This window comes from Colletes gigas, unplaced genomic scaffold, assembly GCF_013123115.1.
Source record: "Colletes gigas isolate AHSC1104 unplaced genomic scaffold, ASM1312311v1 Colletes_gigas_Sc00005, whole genome shotgun sequence".
Lineage (NCBI taxonomy): Eukaryota > Metazoa > Arthropoda > Insecta > Hymenoptera > Colletidae > Colletes > Colletes gigas.
In genome coordinates, this window is record NW_025106634.1 from 645,612 (window position 1) to 664,030 (window position 18,419).

Sequence of the window (18,419 nt, forward strand, 5' to 3'; positions counted from 1 at the left end):
ACGGACTAGATAAAGTGTACATACACAATACACAAACCATTATCATCGCTTCGAGCAATTAACAAAACAGGAAATGCGATTATGTCACGTCTGTTTGAATTTTAACGCTGTTGTGGAATGTTGAATTATATGGTCCATGCATAGCCCATTAATTTTTTGTATCGCATTAAAGTGTGATATATTGGTGAAAGAAATGCTTTCGATCGTCGTAATATTCTTTGACTCTTTATTTAACTCTAGACATACAGAACCCGTAAGTTTCAGGTTCCATACTTAAAATTAGAGAACTCGTAAGTATTATTGATTGGCAATTTATGTTGAACTCAAATATGGAAGCAAAACATTGATATGATTCACTATAAAGTATAATATTACGGAAATAAGTACACTTTCTTAAAAAAAAGAAGTATTTTTTCACTTACTGATAAACTAGATGTTGTGACATGCGTGACAAGGTGAGTAATATATTATCAGTACAATTCCACGTAATTATTTCGTTTTTATCAATTAATTTATGTGAATTTAAAATTCGAAGTATATTTAAAATATAGTGAAATAATCATGTCAAGTAATATACTAATTTCGTAGTCTTTATAAAACTATTCGACACATATTTCTTTAGTGGCTAGTAGTCTATTGTGAGGTACAGCCTCTAAATTTAAGGGTGGCAAACTTTAGTGCAATAATACGGAAAGTATTGGACGTGGAATAAAATTTTATATCTAATGATTGCAATAATAACTAACATTTACCTTACAGTGATTTCGTGAACATTTTATCCACGTAACATTCTACAGAAAAGAATGGAAGAACGATCTGAGATGAAAATTACTGGCAAATGTAATGGGATGTCTCCCAAGCTTTAATTTAATTAAATATTTTTATATAGGGTACAATTTACAATTCAATAATGTTATTATACGAAGGAACTATTATAATTTTAAATTGGTTTAATCTTTTAAATTTTTTTTTCGTGCCTACCAAATACATAATGTTTAAATTTGACATAATTTGATTTAGTTTGCCTATCACCTGGGAATATTTTACGTATTCCTATTTATTTTTACGTAATCCATGAATATGTTTTATTGTTCTTAAATACAACCAGCCGCGATTTTTAAAAGAATATCATGGCAAAATGAGGAAATAGTGATAAGTGAATGTAAGATCAAAATACCAGTAAATGACGAAATTTTCTTTCTTAATTTTTATAAATAACTCGTCATCTTTTATAAGTAATCCGTTACGTTATTATTAATAATTTAATATAAACTTTCAAACAACATAAGTATTTCTTTTGCAATACATATTTTGTAATTTTTCACAATTGTAATAATACTTTTCAATTTACTGAATTCATTTTATCTTCGTTAAAATTTGTCACGATATTGATTGTTAAGGGTGGATGTATCGAGGAGAAAACAGAGAAAGAAAATATTCAATGCTCAATTACATATTTATTATATTTATTATTAATACAACAAACACATTACACCTGAGAATATCAACAATTATCATTTAACAAAAAGTCCACACAGTTGAACTTTAATGAAGAAAAGGAGCGGCCAGAAGGAAGTAAAAGTAATATCCCTCGAAAATGGCACTATCGATACCAGCTTCGTCAGCTTGCTGCACCATATTTGTCGTGTGTTCGTTCGACAGCATGTAGTCGTAGAGTTTGAAATATTTCGAAGAGAGTACTTCGTTCACGTAATTGGCAACTACTGGAGAATTCTGTCTTTTGTCTTCCAACAATTCCTCCATCTTTTTGAGTGGCAATATGTCGGCCAAATCTTTAATGAATCCTTTAAGTCCACCAGTCCTCTTACGGAACAGTGAGAAAGGAACGACAGGCTCGAGGTCGAGGGATTCGTTTAGAACATTCATTAAGTAGAAGATATCAATGCCAGCATCCTGGATGTACTGCATCAGTTCGTTAAATTTGGAATTTAGTTCCAGCTCTCTGATGTACTCTTTCGATTCCTCGCCCTTCGCGATCCTCATGGCCGTCTGGAATTCTTTGTCCCAGGTGTAGTACACTCTAATGAGGTGTAAAACCTTCCTGTCTGGCACCAGGTCCAGAAGGTCCTGTAATTCTGCCGCGAGAGCACCCGATCCTGAGCTCGGTATTTTAAAGGCGTAGAGTGGACTGGCCACGGCCAGAACGACCAACAACGACAAAGCGAATTTCATCTGGAAATAAATTCAGTGTCAATGAATAAGGAGAACGAATAGAAATAAGAACATAATAATCAAACAGAAACAATTGTTAGCCTTTATAAATTCACTAATTGAAACAAGTATCTGCATGTATTCTTTGCTAAACAAGCAGTTTATATTTCAAGTTATTATTCCGAAATAGAATCGCTCAAACGATCAATTTATATTACAACAAAGTTCTGTTCGAAACGTATCTGTGTGAATACTTCTTAAGATGGTTCGATACTCACCTTGCAAATTATGGAGGTTTCTGCAGCGTTATTCGAATGACAACTGATGCCGACATACTGTTCCGTTTCACATACATATATTGTGCGGTTTTCAATTTGATCGACGCGATAAGATTATTAAGACGTATCGATATAAAATTTTATCACGCCTGCAACACTCTTGTATTATGTACCGTACGACTGCGCAGAATGGGAAATTGATATTCATCACGTCACGTATCTCATCGTCACTTAACACTTGATTTTGAACTATGATCTTGATTGAATTACGTAGAAAAGAAAAATTTTATCGACTCGTCATTTAATTCTGCGCAGTTTGTGGATTTGTTATACCACCCTTGAATCAACAATAGTTCGTCATGGTTTGTCATCGAAACTCAAGACGAGATAAGAAAATTTATAAAATAAGGTCCAATTATTTGATTACTCAAGACACCACACCAGAGCATAAAATTTCCTACAGATTCATAACATTTAAGTTTTTATAAAAGTTCTGCACGCAAGTGAAACATGTGTATAAAAAAAAGTATTCCATATTAGGGCAGCTGACCCTACCTATGTATACGCGTTCGTATAATCATCTTCGAAAAAGGAGGATGTAGCGAAAGGATAAATACATTGTACGAAATATACAGTGCTCGATTCAATATTTATTATATTATATATAATTAAAATTTAACAAACATCTTATTACATTCTGCCCATAAGGATAGGTACACCCGAAAGAAAGAAAAGATAGTAAGTGTCGAAAATGAAGCCATCGATGCCCTCCTTTTCAGCTTCCTCGATCAGATTCATCTTGTGTTCGTTCGTCATTATGGATTTAAAGAACTGAACATTTTTCGGTGATACTATTTGCTCGATAAAGTTATTAAACACCTCGGAGGTTTTTCTTTTGTTATCGACCATCGTCGTGAGTTCGTCAATAGGCATTAAGTTACTAATGTCTTTAATGAAGCCTTTAATCCCACCGGTAATCTTGCCATGGAAGACGAAAGGGATAAAGGGCTCGAGATTAAGGGATTTGTTTAGAATGTCCAGCAGCGAGTGAATGTCCAGTCCAGCGTTCTGGATGTAGTTCATCAGGTCTTTGAATTCAGGAGCAGCCTCGATAGCTCTGACATACTGTTTCGATTCCTCGGACATTACGAGCCCCATGGTCGTCTGAAATTCTTTGTCCTGGGCTTGGTATGCTTTAGCGAGCTCTATTATCTTACTCAGTGGTATCAGGTCCAAAATGTCCTGAAATTCCTTGGCGAGAGCACCTGAACCTGTGCTAGGTAACTTGTAGGCGTACAGAGGACTGGCAACGGCCAGAGCCATTAATACTGTCAAAGCGAATTTCATCTGCAAAGTTAGGTGAAATTTTAACTATATTCTATTGTTCGTATATGACAGTTTTTTTTTTTGTGGTATGGCTTCATATAACATGGAACCAATTAACTGTGTTATCGAGTCACCTTCGAGTAATTTATTGGAAAAGTCATTATTTTGGAATAGAATCAATGAAACGATGCGTATATTTTACTATAATACAAAGTTTGAGATGTCTCGGCACTTACCTTGCAAATTCTAAACGACTTTTCTTCGTTACTTGAGAAGTGTGTCAAATTAAAAATTTACTCAATAACGTAATTCGGGAGTATCGATATGGATTTGAGCTACATCAGGCATACTTCTTATATATATTGTTGAAAAATGCGGGGAGGGGAGACTCAATTGTTTTTATGCCACACGATCATCGCCACGCCACCAAATCAATGTACAATGCGATAACGTCACTTGTCACGATCGTTTGAATATGAACATTGAACCAGATAAAGCATCGACATTTTCTAACGATTGCCGAATAATACAAATTTTACACACTATCGATATCGAGTACCAATCTTCTTCGTCGTAGAAAGCGATTGCAAACGCTCGAGGGATAAATTATTTGCGATCGGATGCCGTGATTAAAAATATTGAAATTAATCCGAACGGATAAAAAAACCATAGGCTGCCGGGAGGAGTAATAATTTTTGCCAAATGCCGCGGAGTACGCGCGTACGGAATTAATTCGCGAGCCATGCGACAGCGACAGGTCGTAGTAAGAGGAAGCTGCTGATGGAGAAACAGGGCTCGGGAGCGGCGCTAGGGTTCGCCGTGTCTGCGGCAAACAATTCCAATTAACTTGCTGGAATTGGAATAGGACTTCGCGTCGACGGTCTCTCGACTGGCGCCTCCTGCGTGCCCCGAACGCGTCGACGACGCCGAGGGGGACGCGCCGCGCGCCCCGGCGTTCCTTCTGTCTTTTCGCGGTTCTTCGCGAACAAATTAGCCGGGCGGACTCGCGGCAAAATTAGCTGTCCGTCTCGCGGCCCGAAGGAACTTCGCGGGCACGAGACAGAGGACAATGGAGTCGCCGGCCGGAAGGACCGAAAAAGTTAGCCGATCTTTCCCCGCCCGTCGGCCGGGTATTTACATTTCAATCGAAAGCCCTCGCGTTCTCGACGGCGCAATTTTCGAAAAACTCTCCTCTGACCGCGCGCCCGTGTCTCCCCGTACCGCTGAAAGACGGAAGTTCTCTCCCCGTGCCGAGGGGAGACATAATTCAATCAGGATCCACCGGGGGTGTTTGTCAAGTACGGTTTCTTTGCACGTGTACCGGCGAAGTGAATGGCGACCCGTTGGACCATTATCCGCGGCATAATGCTCGTCATCGTAGTCGTTGTCGGGGCTGGTCGGAGAGAAAGATAGACAGAGGCAGAGCGACCGGGACGGAGTCATAAAGCTCGAGGTTGGGCCGCCGCCCTAGACAATGCGGTCCTTGAGCTGCTCAGATATTGAAGACGCCCGAAAGCGGTGTGTACCAATCCCGGTGTGTACCCAGCGTCTAGCCCGCTACTCTACATTATTAAATGTCGCTGCTCGCCCGGTGGACTAACCACGCAACGCGATCACGTTCCCCGAGCGTTTTTTTCTTAGCGCGCGCGTTTTCCGCAGGAGAAAAACGCGGGACGGCCGTGAGTGGACTCTCCTCGCGTTATCGTCTGCCCGCGAAGTCACGTCCCCGGATAACAATACCGCCGTCCCGACGAACGGAAAAATTTCTAAGGGTACCGCGACAACCAGGTGGTATTGTTACTGATAAGCCCCAGATACACGACAAAATGGAGTACGAGCATACGACACGTCCCGAGAGCATCCTATTGAACTTTGTTTCTCTAGTTTCTGGAACATTTTTGCGATTCTTTCGACTCTCAACAGGTGTGACGAGTGGGAACGTTCTACGAAGACATTTCTAATGAAATAAATCCCTGTATTCTGGTGGCCTTGTCAGACGTTTCTTGGTAATCGAGGAATTGTTGCCTAATTTTGAAACTGAAAGATATAAAAAATACTCTACACACTTTGGCAGCCCGAGTTTCGTTATTAATTGGACCAGAAATATTTTATTACTATATTATTTATTATTATTAAATGCATCTCGTTGAAACACAAATTTTATTTGTTCTTAAAAGTATACTTTGATGTGAAGATTCTAAACCTGCCACAATGTAAATAGTTAAGTTTGACTTATAATTTGAGTACCTATATTATTTATAAAAAGTACGGTAAATTTATTGTACTACATAACATAATTTGTGGTAATTGAAAGTTTTGAAAATGATTTCGAAACGTTCGATTCCACCACCATTCTCACTCGCGTTTCATAAGATCATCTACATGGTAGGTGTACATAGTACTTACAGATACAGTAATCATTTGATACTGTGTACTTATTCTCAAGGCTAAATTTTTTCACAGCATTCCGCAACATTGTTGTATTAGTCACATCGACGTTCGAGTTTGCGAAAAATGCTTAACGACGTGCCATGGAGCAAAGTATCTTAATGGCACGTTTGATAAAAGTGTATGATCTTGATTATTATTTTTAAAGAGTTCGTAGTAATCACTTTTGATATTAGTATTGAGAAATTCGAATTAAATTTTTATCGTAACAGACACGTGTTATAATAATGCTCAATTATTTCAATTACTTAGGCAACACGTTAGAACAATACATTCGAGAAATTGTAATTCAATTTAACTCGTCTGTTCTTTGATGCAAAAAATGAAGTAAATGTTTGCAACCTGAAAGACCAAAGTGTATAAGAATTTATAATAAAAATATTTACCAAACGATTTTGATCTTCTTCGTTATTATACATCGAAATAATGAGCTCAAATCAGATGTTTAGTAAATTTTCGTGCGTTTTTAACGATGCTGCGGACACTGGAGCTCGAGAAACCATTACGCGCTGAATTTACGCCCCAGAGTATAATAAATTGCCGAGGGCGTATAAAATTAATTTTATTTCAAGTCTCGACCAAGGATTAATCTTTTAGAAACATTGTCCTCCGTACAGGAGCGACTCGCGGCGTTAATTAACGGAATCTCGATGCCGGGTACACAGTAAAAATAATTCACCCGCCGCCCGGCCGTTAGCCGACGCTCGTCTTAAGCTGCAATAAGGACTCCAATTAGCTGCGGGAACAACATACTCCGTCTCCCATTTACGACGGCATAATGCTACCTGTTTCACGCGAAGCCGCGTATAATTACAGACTAATGCTCTCGAGCGTCCGCAATCGTGGCAGGTGGCACATAATCGCGGCCTCGTAACCCTCGAATGAGTTAATCCGTGAGACGTCGTGGCGTTTCCCGCGACGCCTGCAGCCGACGGGCCGGGTTCCGTCGTCGTCGGAAGTTGTCGTCGACGGCGGGTGAAATCGTCGGGCACAAGGCGACATTTAAAAGTAGCTACGGCCGGGGCTGATCCGCTTACCGGGTTTAACCCGAGAAAGACTAAAGGGGGAGGGCTAGTTAAGCCCAACAGTCAGAAAATCTGTAAAATATGCTGTTTCTCCCACGTAAAATGTTTGTAAAATATTATGCTTACTTCGCTGTAAATGCATTCAAAAATCAGAGTAACATTGCATCGATGAGTTATGCGTCTTTGGTGTGGCTTGGGTGGACAACAAAGCAAACAAATGAATAATGTAAACTGGAGAAGCGCGGTGCAGAAGAATAAAATATATTTTATCGACAGCATTTAAGAACTATAATATGCGATGATTACAACGAATTTTAAGTAAATCGAAATACGTATACGATAAGACTAAATGTGCTTCAATTTTATACAGTATCGTTCTACAAAACCTATTCTATGTAAATGTGAGTTACTAATCAAGCACGTTATTATGTTCTTTCTCGTTCACACGAAACTATCATTCTGCAAATTGTTTTTCAAGATCGCGATCCGAAGATAATTATGGGCAACGTAAGAGCCTCCGCCCTCCCCAGTCTTTAACACGATAGCTCGTGATACGGTCTTTCGAGGATTTTAAGAGTCCAGTGCGAAGTGCTCGATTTATTCCACCTAGCCGGATGGGAGGGAGAAGGTGGTCGTTGGACGAAATCGGTCGTAGATAGTTTTTACGCAAACGATAGTAAAAAGATAGAGAGGTCTCTTTTTCTAGCGTCCCTGATCGTCGTCCCGACTGCTTCGCTCAACGGCTCATTTTATTCCGTGCCGTGAAAAGTATCGTTTGTCTCGTATGGAACTCCTCCATCTGTATCCGCTTCTTTTCGTGCTCGTCGTTCTCGTTCCTGGTTTCCGTGTTTTCATTTTCTGCCTCTTCCAAGATTGAAGGGTCGACGAAGTGGAAACAAGGGGCGACTGTGTGCTTCTTTCTTTCTTTTTTTTTTTTTGTACGTCGGTCGAGTGGCACCGTTTACGGGGTTAGGTACAGAGAAGGTACGTTTCGTGCATATTATTGTGAAAAACGACTGTCGTTGCGATAAGCTGCATGCAAAATCGTCTCTCGGGCACACTCGTTGCGTAAATCTTGCGTGCGTGCTGTACTTAGCAACGTAAACGGAACCGTATAAAGTGATATCCATATTCCGCTTGCAGTGTCGATACTTTATTCCAAATTCTTTGCTTTACTTTTTATTATCGCCACTACGATTCTAGACTTCTGCGTTTTCCTTTGGAAGATCGACTGATTTTTTATTTATATCGTTTAGTGCAGAATAGTACTTTGGTTCTTAATTTCGAATTTATTCACTTATTTATAGAAATACATGTAGAATTCACTCAAGAATTCAGTTGCAATATTAAAATCGACACTGCGTTAGGAATAATTCTTTTAAAATTATTATTCGTGCTAATAGCAAAATTATACAAAATCCTATTGACTTAAACAAACTACCACTTTATGTTTGACCTGAATGTTAATTAAACAGAATTTCTTGCACTTTTTTCAAACAATTTTAAGAATCAATAATTTCGCTTGATTTAATAAAACAAGTTTTGCTCGAAAGTTCGAATAAAATTTCGTATTATTCATTATAATACTTCAAGAAACAAATTTTATTCATTTCCTTAACATATCGACTCTAAATACCGTGCACACCTTAAAATCCTTTCGATTCAAGAGACAAATAACCAGCTTAGTTGATGAACAAAATTAATTCGCTCGGATAATAAGATTTAAGTATTAAAATTCCAACGTTGGACAAATAAGATGTCGCGTATTGTCCATTAATCGAGAACAACATGGCGAAATTGTACGTGTGCCTGGCTGTGTATGCGTGGTGTTGAGCGCGGATAGGTTATTTCTCGAAGCGCAAACTCCTCCTCTCAATTGTTTCAGACCTTTGCAGTATCACGTCTTCCTGGAGTGTCGATTAAGGCTGTTGCGATACCGCAACGATTTTACGTTTTTCCTTGTTTTGTAATTAAAAGAACAAATACAACTTTGCGACTCCGCAACGACAAAAGTTATTATCTGAGAATGAAAAACATAGAATTGCTGCGGTATAGCAACGGAAAAAGTCGCTCGTCTCTTTCCAGCCTAATGTTCGACCAGTCGATAACGTCTCGTTTCGGTTGTTGATACGCACTAAGCTAATTAAAGATCGCAGAGGCAAGATAACAAGTATACTTTCGCGATTTGGGCGGTTCGTATTCGCACGAATCGTAAAGAGGCGCGCGATAAGCATTATGATACGACGTTTCTGCTATGAATATGTTTCATCATTTCTGCGAAAATATGTGTTTCTTGATGATTCTTTGAAATCGCAATGACAGATTATTTACTTCTAAAGATACTTGAAAAATTTCCTAATCTGTCGTTACTTGAGTCTACTTGGAAATGACACATCGATTGCAATAATACACTGCGTCAACATTTTCGTACAAATGGCTTTACATTTCAAGCTACACTTATGGCTGTAATTTTCACTATTTAATTACATTCGTTACTTGTGGCCTGGGACCCAATTTCTTTTGCGTTTATGTACTCGTGCATTCATTGTTTAACACGTCAAACATCTCTTTTAAACATTAAAAAGAAAAACAAATCGACTTCGAACAAGATAATTCAACATCGAAGAAGATCGAGTCAAAACTTTTAAGGTATCACATAAAATTGCTAATGTTAACTGAAGATTCTGAAAACATCATTTATTCGACCACGAACAATTGTATGATGATTTCAATTAATAATATAAAGTAAATATTATTTTAAAAATTTGATTCACGTACTCTGTAAATTCTCAAAATTGTTTAAAAATTGTACAATAACAAAGTTACAACTTCGTATTTAAGGTATTACATAAAATTGCTAATGTTAACTGAAGATTCTGAAAACATCATTTATTCGACCACGAACAATTGTATGCTGATTTCAATTAATAATATAAAGTAAATATTATTCTAAAAATTTGATTCACGTACTCTGTAAATTCTCAAAATTGTTTAAAAATTGTAGAATAACAAAGTTACAACTTCGTGGCTCCGAATTCGTGTCGCCCATATTTGCATTGATAGCGGCGCAGCTATTTTGAGCTATTCAAGAAGCATAGAAGGTACGGAGAGACGAGGGAAAATGGCGGCGTTCGGTAGGGTGAATTACATCTACGGGGTGGAGGCGCGGATGTTGTTAGAATGCTGGGAGTAAGTTCGTAATCAGCAGTACTCTCCGACTCTCCGATCCGAGTCGAATTCGCAGCCGGATCACGTCGTTATTTAACGAGATTATGTCGTTAACCGGCAGGATGCAGGCTCGGTAGAGGCCGATCGCGATATGAAATTAAACTCGTACATTTTTCCTGATTAACGAGCGTCGGGTGCGTGATTGCGTTTACGCTTTACACGCTCGTCGATCCGGGAACTTCGACGCGTTGTTTGCTCGACTCGATCGATCGATGTTAACGTTGTTGTTTGGCATCCTAGACATCCAACGAGTTCGTGTTTCGACTATGAGGATTGCTACGCGTAGATGTCGCGATTTTGTTTCGAGGAACGAAAAATAAATTTTATCCGACAGTCGATTCTACCGCGATCTTTGTATCAAATATTGTTTTGCTTATATAATTGTTCCGTTAAAATAAGCATTGTATCTGTACCTTCTTTTCACTCGTGCATTAATTCCTTGATATACTCAAGCTTGATACAATACAGGAGCATTATTATCATTATGATACTATTATATTGACGCGCTGAAGCGCTCACGGGCCGATACGAGGCACAGGCGTTCCGAATTGTGGACCACTGAGAACCGAATGATCCGCCATGACAATGCCGCAGACCACATGCCCATCAATGTGCTGCAGTTTTTGGTCTGAAACAATATCGTTGCTATTTCCCACCCTGCCTGTTCTCTTGATTTGATCGTCTGTGACGACTTCAGGGTTTATCGATTGTGTGAGAGCGCATTAAAATTATCTTTCAGGATCGCAAACACATTTTCACGTCACAAATCAACACGGCGCTTAATTTTGAGTTGCAAAGGTTGACATTGATTCATAAAACCATCCTGGAATCTTCCACTGTCGTTCGAAACTCAACCGGTGGTATTATCTCAGCTCCCTTACAGGAACTTCAATTACAACAACCGTAATGGGATCGGATCGAAGCTTATAGTTATTAATTACGTGTCGACTGGAGAATATAGAGGCACACCTGTTTCGCGTATTTCGAAGAGCTTTCTTACAACGACTGCAGTTACGATAACCGTAATGATGTTGCGTCGGAGCTGCTAGATATTAATTTCGTTTCGCCCGGGGGAAACAAGAGTGCAGTCGACGAAAGCGATATAATGAACTCACCATACTCGGTGGCGGATTATACCAAAAACAAAACAGATAATTGGAACCTGTGATACAACATTTATTCGTACTATCAAAAATAATGAACACTTGTTCGTTTTCGAATCGTAAATCACTCGTGTCTCGAGTACAAAACATGTTGGAATGACAATTCCAGACACTAAACTTGGATCGTCTTTATTTGTCTATACGTCGGAATAGAGTCAGCATGGTGCACTGATCGATTATTCACAAACGATTAACGCGTTCAATTTCTTGGCCCCGCGTCTCCCTTTCGAATTCTACCCACAGCTTGCTGAATAATACGTAATAGGAGGCGTGAAACATTTCCAAGATTCCAAGGGGTTTACCGGGATCACCCTTCAAAGCGATCGGTTCTAATGAACTCATCGACAGCGCGTCTTCGACTGACCCCGCCTGACACCGTCGACCGAATGAACGAATTTCGTGCGTGCCTCTTACCACGAACATCGGAATTCCGTAATGGCGGCTGTCTGCAGAATATCAGAACATCGTACTCAAGCCTGCTCGACATCCTTCGAAACGCGACAGGAGTTGAGGATAATGTTCTCTCGAAAAATGGTTCTTTTTCGTAGTAAAAGATTATTCAGTCCACCTCCTCCATGAAAATGGTTTTCCACCATTTTACGTGAACGCAATTGCAAAGAGCGTGTAGTAATTGATGCCTCCCACCCACAAACATAGCTGCAGCTCTATGATTTATTCGTTTTTGCTTCCACCGACTATCTGAATAATTTCCAGAATAATTCTCTCGGAAATGAATCGTCGTGCGAAGAAGACGAGGATGAAACACATTAATTAGGTGGGTTGTACTATGGCACTCAGAGACAGGGAACGTTCGGATAAAAATGTCAAATAGATAATGAAAGATAAATAAACTTTTATCCATGCTTCGTTGTATAAAAATTGCAATTTAAATTATAGAATGAAATTATATTTCACGTTGAACGCTGTCCTTTTGAATACCGAAATAAAGGTATTTACCGACGCGACGGATAATCGCGTTGCAGGGGCTGAGAAACAAAGAAATTAGATGCGTACTCTCGAGGGGGGACAAATGTTAGAATCACGGGCAAATCGACGAGAATGTAATTTACGTAATGGAATAGAAAGACGCGGGACCGACCCACGAAATGCAAAAACGCGATAGACGGTTCCATTTAAACGGCTCCGTTTCTTATTTACCCTCGGCTTGGCGTAAATTCGCGCGCAAACCAGACCTCCCGTACGCCCTGCGAGGCGGCGAGCGATTAAAACGTGAATTTATCGCGACGATCCATAGGAATAACAATGGGGAGAACGCGCGGTGGGTGATTCTCACGAAACGATCGATGAAATTATCTGGGGATGCTAATCCCCATAAGGAAATGAATGGAAAACATTGTTTACACGTTAAACGTTCAAATTTTTCGTTTCATTAATGGATAATAAAATAAAACTGTTATTGCTCTTTACAAAAACTAAGAATAGTAAATAGTATTGGGGTTGATTCTTTAGTAGCAGGATATAATTTACATTGAGGAGTTACGGTTACCGGCGACAGGGATGTTTAATACGTCTAAAACCATTCGACTCTGCCTGGTATCTTTTTCTCATATCTCGAACGGTTTCGCGGATACGAACGACCCCAGTTCCGCGGGCTACCCTATACACGAAGGGTATTAAGCGAGCAAGGAAGAGTCTCGAAGTATACGACGAAAAAATGTTTATCAGCCGGGTTGCTTTGGATACGGGGCAACTGCGACTGGCTCACAGGAAACCCTCGAGCATTGTGAGCAGAGTTTCCACGGGGGTGGGAGGATTCATGGGGTAATTCCGTGTTCGATACACCGTGCGCGCTTAAGGCTGCGATGTTACCGGCGTCACATAAGCGTAATACCGGATAAGCCGCAATAATGCAGACCCACTGTGCGTGCACGCGAAAGTGGAATGGATCCTGCTGCTCGGAGAGCTTCAAGAGCCAAACGTCCGTGGTACATAATCATCGTACCGAAACATGGACGGGACGGCCACTCTGCCTTTACGGGATGGGGACAAATCCGCGAAAAGTTTTTCCTAACGGCGACGAATCGTCGACGCTCGTTCCGCCCGGGTGTTGTCGAATTGTCAGAGGGCCGGGATAGTTGTCGGATGAGCGCTTTGCTTATCGATGCGTTCGGTTCCGCGCGAACGGGATAAATAACTCGGCGAAAAACATCCGTGGAACTCGACGGAGAAAAATTGTACGAATCGTATAATTAAACTGTAATCCCCGGGATAAACTAACATTCGATTCGTTTTAATTTTTAAGGGGAGTTCTGTAATGTGCAGGGTGGTATCGATGGCGCCATAGTGATGGGGGCGGTTCTGCGTGAAAAAACAAATCGAAAAGATGAAATGAAACTTTTTCATTCGAGGCTTTAAACGTGTACTTTGTACGCGCGCGATGGAATCGATGCAAGTAGAAACAGCGAATAATGGTCAGACGCGTTAGATAAATCGCATCCAATCGTACGCGCGCCCGACAAATTTTCAAATTCAATTACCTCTGAACCCATCAATACCGAAACACTATTTCATCGGGAACATGAATTATTAAATATGTAAATAATGACGACATTCGGTCGTTGAGGTTAACATTATCGTGTTTCTGTTTGTGAGCCACGATCTTTTTTTCGATTTTGTGAAATGAATCACCATTATACGAACACGAATGGACGTAACTGTACATTTTAAGTAACTATATCTTTAAAGAAAACGACATGATTGTTCCTCTCAGGACCCTCCATTATTTGAAATAGGTTAGATATTATATTAAGGTGGCCTGTTTGCGCCAGGACACCCAATATATTTCAATAATCTCGTTGGACGCTATATGTAGCAAAACTCTCGAACGTCTGCTCCTTTTTCATTACTCGGTCAACGTCTCTCTATCCAATTAACGAAATGAAATTCGTCAGCCAGCTCCTCCGAATATCTCCCAGACGATTTTTTTTCTCCTCGTGGAAGGGCTGCCCGTTTCCACGGTTGCACCGAAGCGAAATGAAGACACCGGTCCCAGCGGCTCGGGCGCAAATGCTGCAGATTACCGTGAAAAATGGCCGGTCGAAATTGCCTCGTGTCTCCTTAATGCTTCTCACGCTAATTACCCCGCAGAGGGATTTCATTCTTTCATTGTTCTCGTCATTTCACGCTGCGGTTTTGTCGCGCGGGTCTAAAACGGCTCTCCTCCCCCTCCCTTGCCCCTGTCGTCGTTTTTACGATTCAATTTCGGACGATATACTTTCAGAAGCGTTCCCCGCCGGTTCCGCCGTCGCTGCGAAACATCCGCCGATTGCTCGGTATTGTTTTAAATACACTTTAAGATAGCGAAACGAGGACAAAGGCAAGATGAGAATCTGGCCACGGCGGCGGAGTAATTCCGAGGTAATGTCGGAAATGCGGAAACAAAGCCTCGTCCCGTTATCGTAAACATTCTTTAAGGAGACCGGCTCCCTCCGAGATAAAGTAACCGGGAATTTAGTATCTCATAATGCTCTGCTAAGTTACGTTCCCCGCGACTCGTGTCTTTTCATTTTTTAACCTCCCCCCCCCTCTCGTCACGACCATTCCACGTTCCGCAGTTAATAAGTGGAACAGAGTCCAAATTGCATTTGATTACTCCGTGACAGTGTCTCTCAAAAGTTAGGAACTTTAAAATATTAATCTTCATAGGAAACACAAGAAGTAGAAGGTTGGAAATAGTAAGGTTGCAATAGAAAAGTAAACAGATTACATAATTTTCTAAAAGAGCGTTTCATTCGGATAAGAATGTGGCGTCGCTTCTCATACTCGCCACCAGAGGGGTCGCGCTCTCACAAGCGTTCGACCGACCCTTCGGTTGCTATACATTCCTCGAACGACTTCCCAATATCCCAGTCGTCTAAGGTAGGGCCTGTTAGAAAGCCTTACTGATGAGTCCACTAGAGATTTCTTCGATAGAAAAGCATATTCTCGAATTTTCTGAACACTTCTGATGAATTATTATTAAATAAAGTTCGTAGGAATTTAAATAAAATGAAGACAGGTGTCAATTGGCTAGCCAATTATTTGGGGAAGCACGGTAGTGATTTACTCGATAGATTGGCATACTTTTTAAGACCTTTATCCTCGATCCCAATAATAAATATCCCGCTGCTCTAGCGGTTAGTCGATAATCTCTTTTGCGTAAAAATCTCACGCATAAAGTGCATCAACGTAAAACAGAAATGTTCCCAATAAATTGAATTAAATAGCTGTTTGTCGTGGTGTCGCCGATGCACCGGCAATATTATTTTCACGCTGAAATGATCGTCCGATTAAACCAAATATTCAATAAGCTGGAATTAAAACAACCTGACACTCGTTCCATAATGCCTTGTGATTCGATAATTTAACGAACAAAACCTGATTCAGAACGGTGATCCCAATTTCGACGGATTTGACGCGTTAGAAAGGAAGAACGATATTCGAATATAATCATTTTTGATAGTCACAAGTTGTACAAGTTGTCATCACTTTTGTCATAATCTGTCGATGTACAATTACACGATAATTGTGATATAGAAATATGTTATTTCCGTGACGAGCACGATGAATGGCATTTTCGTACATTCTCCTGTATTTTGCTGGCGGACTTTCGGTCTTACCAATTGTTCCGCGGCTCGGTCAAGATACGACGAGCAAAGCAGTATGCATAAATTTCGTCTGAACGGCATCAGCTCGAGAACGATCTTCAACATTATCCGCACAGGCGGAGGATAATCCGGATTTGTGCAATCGGCCCTCGGCTGCAACGGTTCGGCAACCGGATGTGCAAACCGGCTCGGATAATAACTAGCTGCTTATCGGACACTTAAGACGATTCCGAAACGCCACGTCTCTGAAACGGCTGCAGAAATCGGAAATGATCCGGTGCCCGCCGTCTCGAGTTCCCGAATTCGATCGAGACGTTTGTTAATGCCCAATGTTCCATCTTATTTCCGCGTCAAGGATACTATGGAACCATTCTTGTTTCGCTAATAATACGTTATCTCAAATGCAACACTAGCAAAAGGATTAATATCGCCTCTATTTGACATAGGAGAGAATTTCTAAAATCTTGTATATTTTATTTGATACTGATTTCCTGATATACTAGCGCAATTGTGATGTTTTGCCTTTCAAGTAGGTTTCGAAAAGACCATGATTAATCTAAGGAGATAAAAGGAATCAATGTAGAAAATAAAAGTTCGATTATAACAAACAGTATTAAACGAAATTCATACAAAACCGCAGCAAGCGTAGCGGGAGTCATTAAAAGTACGCGATCATAAATCAACAAATTTCAGTCCCAACAATCAAGGAATACGAAATAGTGTCAAATATGAATTAACTTAACAATCAGAAAAGCGTACAATGCTCACGAAATCTGATTGCACCCATTCGACGCGTTTCTTTGGATGAATCGCATTTACCCGACGAATCATTGAACGAAAAACAATGGAGACGACGTCGAGGCATTTATGAAAAACAGCGTGCACAAATTATTAACAGTAAATCCTTGCGTTTCAAATAAAGTAATTATATCAAGTCGTTACGCGTTGCAGGTGCAAAACAATCGCTTAATACACGAATTTTCATTGGGACAATTTTCTACGGGCATTGCAAAGCTTCAGCCGCGATTGTTTATCCGTTTACAATCAACCCGTTGCATTTTATCCAACGAATTAACAGTCGTTGACATGCGTAATTAACGGAACGGACGGAGTTTTAACTTTAACGCAAAATTCGTTGACGAGAGTCCGACTGGTGGGGAGAGGGGGGTATTGTTAAAAATTTTAAACGCGCTCGCGAAACAATTTGAAATGTAAATTGCGGTCAGGGGCTGGAAAGTGCAGGCACACGCCACTCCGGCTCGCCGGTTGATACAAATCGCCCTGTCAATGGCCGTTTTGCCGCCATCTTCCCAAAAAACTGGCTTCTCTCGCTGCTTTTTCTCTAACAACTAGTTCCGAACCTCCTTTGTGTCTCGTGTCGAGAACAGGGGTAAAAAATGTATCGATACGTCTTGCGGAAGAATCACAATGAAATATATTTACTTTAATTTTGACATCATTGCTGTACTCTCGATCCAGGACTCGTTTGTTGGAAGATATAGAAACGACCAACTAACGAATCACGTCTGGGTTCATTTTACGAATCATCACCGTAAAATCCCCCGTATTCAAACGTCCCGTTATCCGAGCAGAATTTATCTGCAAAGGCTACGCGTTACGTTGAATGGCCAAAACCGCAGCTTCGCTCGGGGGTTGCAACGAAAAACTTCAACGGTATTAATAACAATTCCCAGCGCGGCGACGGATTCAATCCTCGCGATACACGTTTCCCTCCGGCGTTCGCACCTGCTGCCCCCGGGTCCGTTCTCCTTTCGCCCGAAATAAAAAGTAATTCGACGGAAGGGAACTAAGAACATCCACGACCAGCGCTTCGTCAGGGGTTAGGCGGGTAGACGGCGCGCGATCATCGTTTCTCGAGACGAAGGGAATTTATCGACGCGGCGAGGCAAGGGCTTCCCCGGGAAGGATCGCAGTAACGATACAAGCTCGCGCGAAGGGCGCGATTAATCGCTGGCGGGGGCGTCGCACGCTCGATTTCCTCGAGCGTCGAGGAGAGCGTGGAAGGAAACAATTCGCGTTCTCACAGGCTGCGTTTAATTAATTAGCATCCGGTTCGACGGCAACCAGACCGAAAATAATCGGACGCTGTCCGCGCCTACGTTTGTCTTTGCTCGATTAATTAATATTTCATCGGGCGTCGATACGGAGGGA

The 18,419-nt window shown here is 40.8% G+C and overlaps 2 protein-coding genes across 2 annotated transcripts; both read right to left on the minus strand.

Annotated features, from left to right (window-relative positions):
• Positions 1–1,437: 1,437 nt before the first annotated feature.
• LOC122395187 lies at positions 1,438–2,517 on the minus strand. The gene is made up of 2 exons (XM_043392574.1): positions 2,451–2,517; positions 1,438–2,193 (listed from the first exon to the last, which is right to left on the minus strand). Exon 2 carries the CDS (start codon positions 2,191–2,193, stop codon positions 1,546–1,548), a length of 648 nt encoding a protein of 215 aa, XP_043248509.1. The 5' UTR covers positions 2,451–2,517; the 3' UTR covers positions 1,438–1,545.
• Positions 2,518–3,140: 623 nt separating this feature from the next.
• On the minus strand, positions 3,141–4,048 carry LOC122395266. The gene is made up of 2 exons (XM_043392712.1): positions 4,013–4,048; positions 3,141–3,797 (listed from the first exon to the last, which is right to left on the minus strand). Exon 2 carries the CDS (start codon positions 3,795–3,797, stop codon positions 3,141–3,143), a length of 657 nt encoding a protein of 218 aa, XP_043248647.1. The 5' UTR covers positions 4,013–4,048.
• Between the last annotated feature and the right edge of the window lie 14,371 nt (positions 4,049–18,419).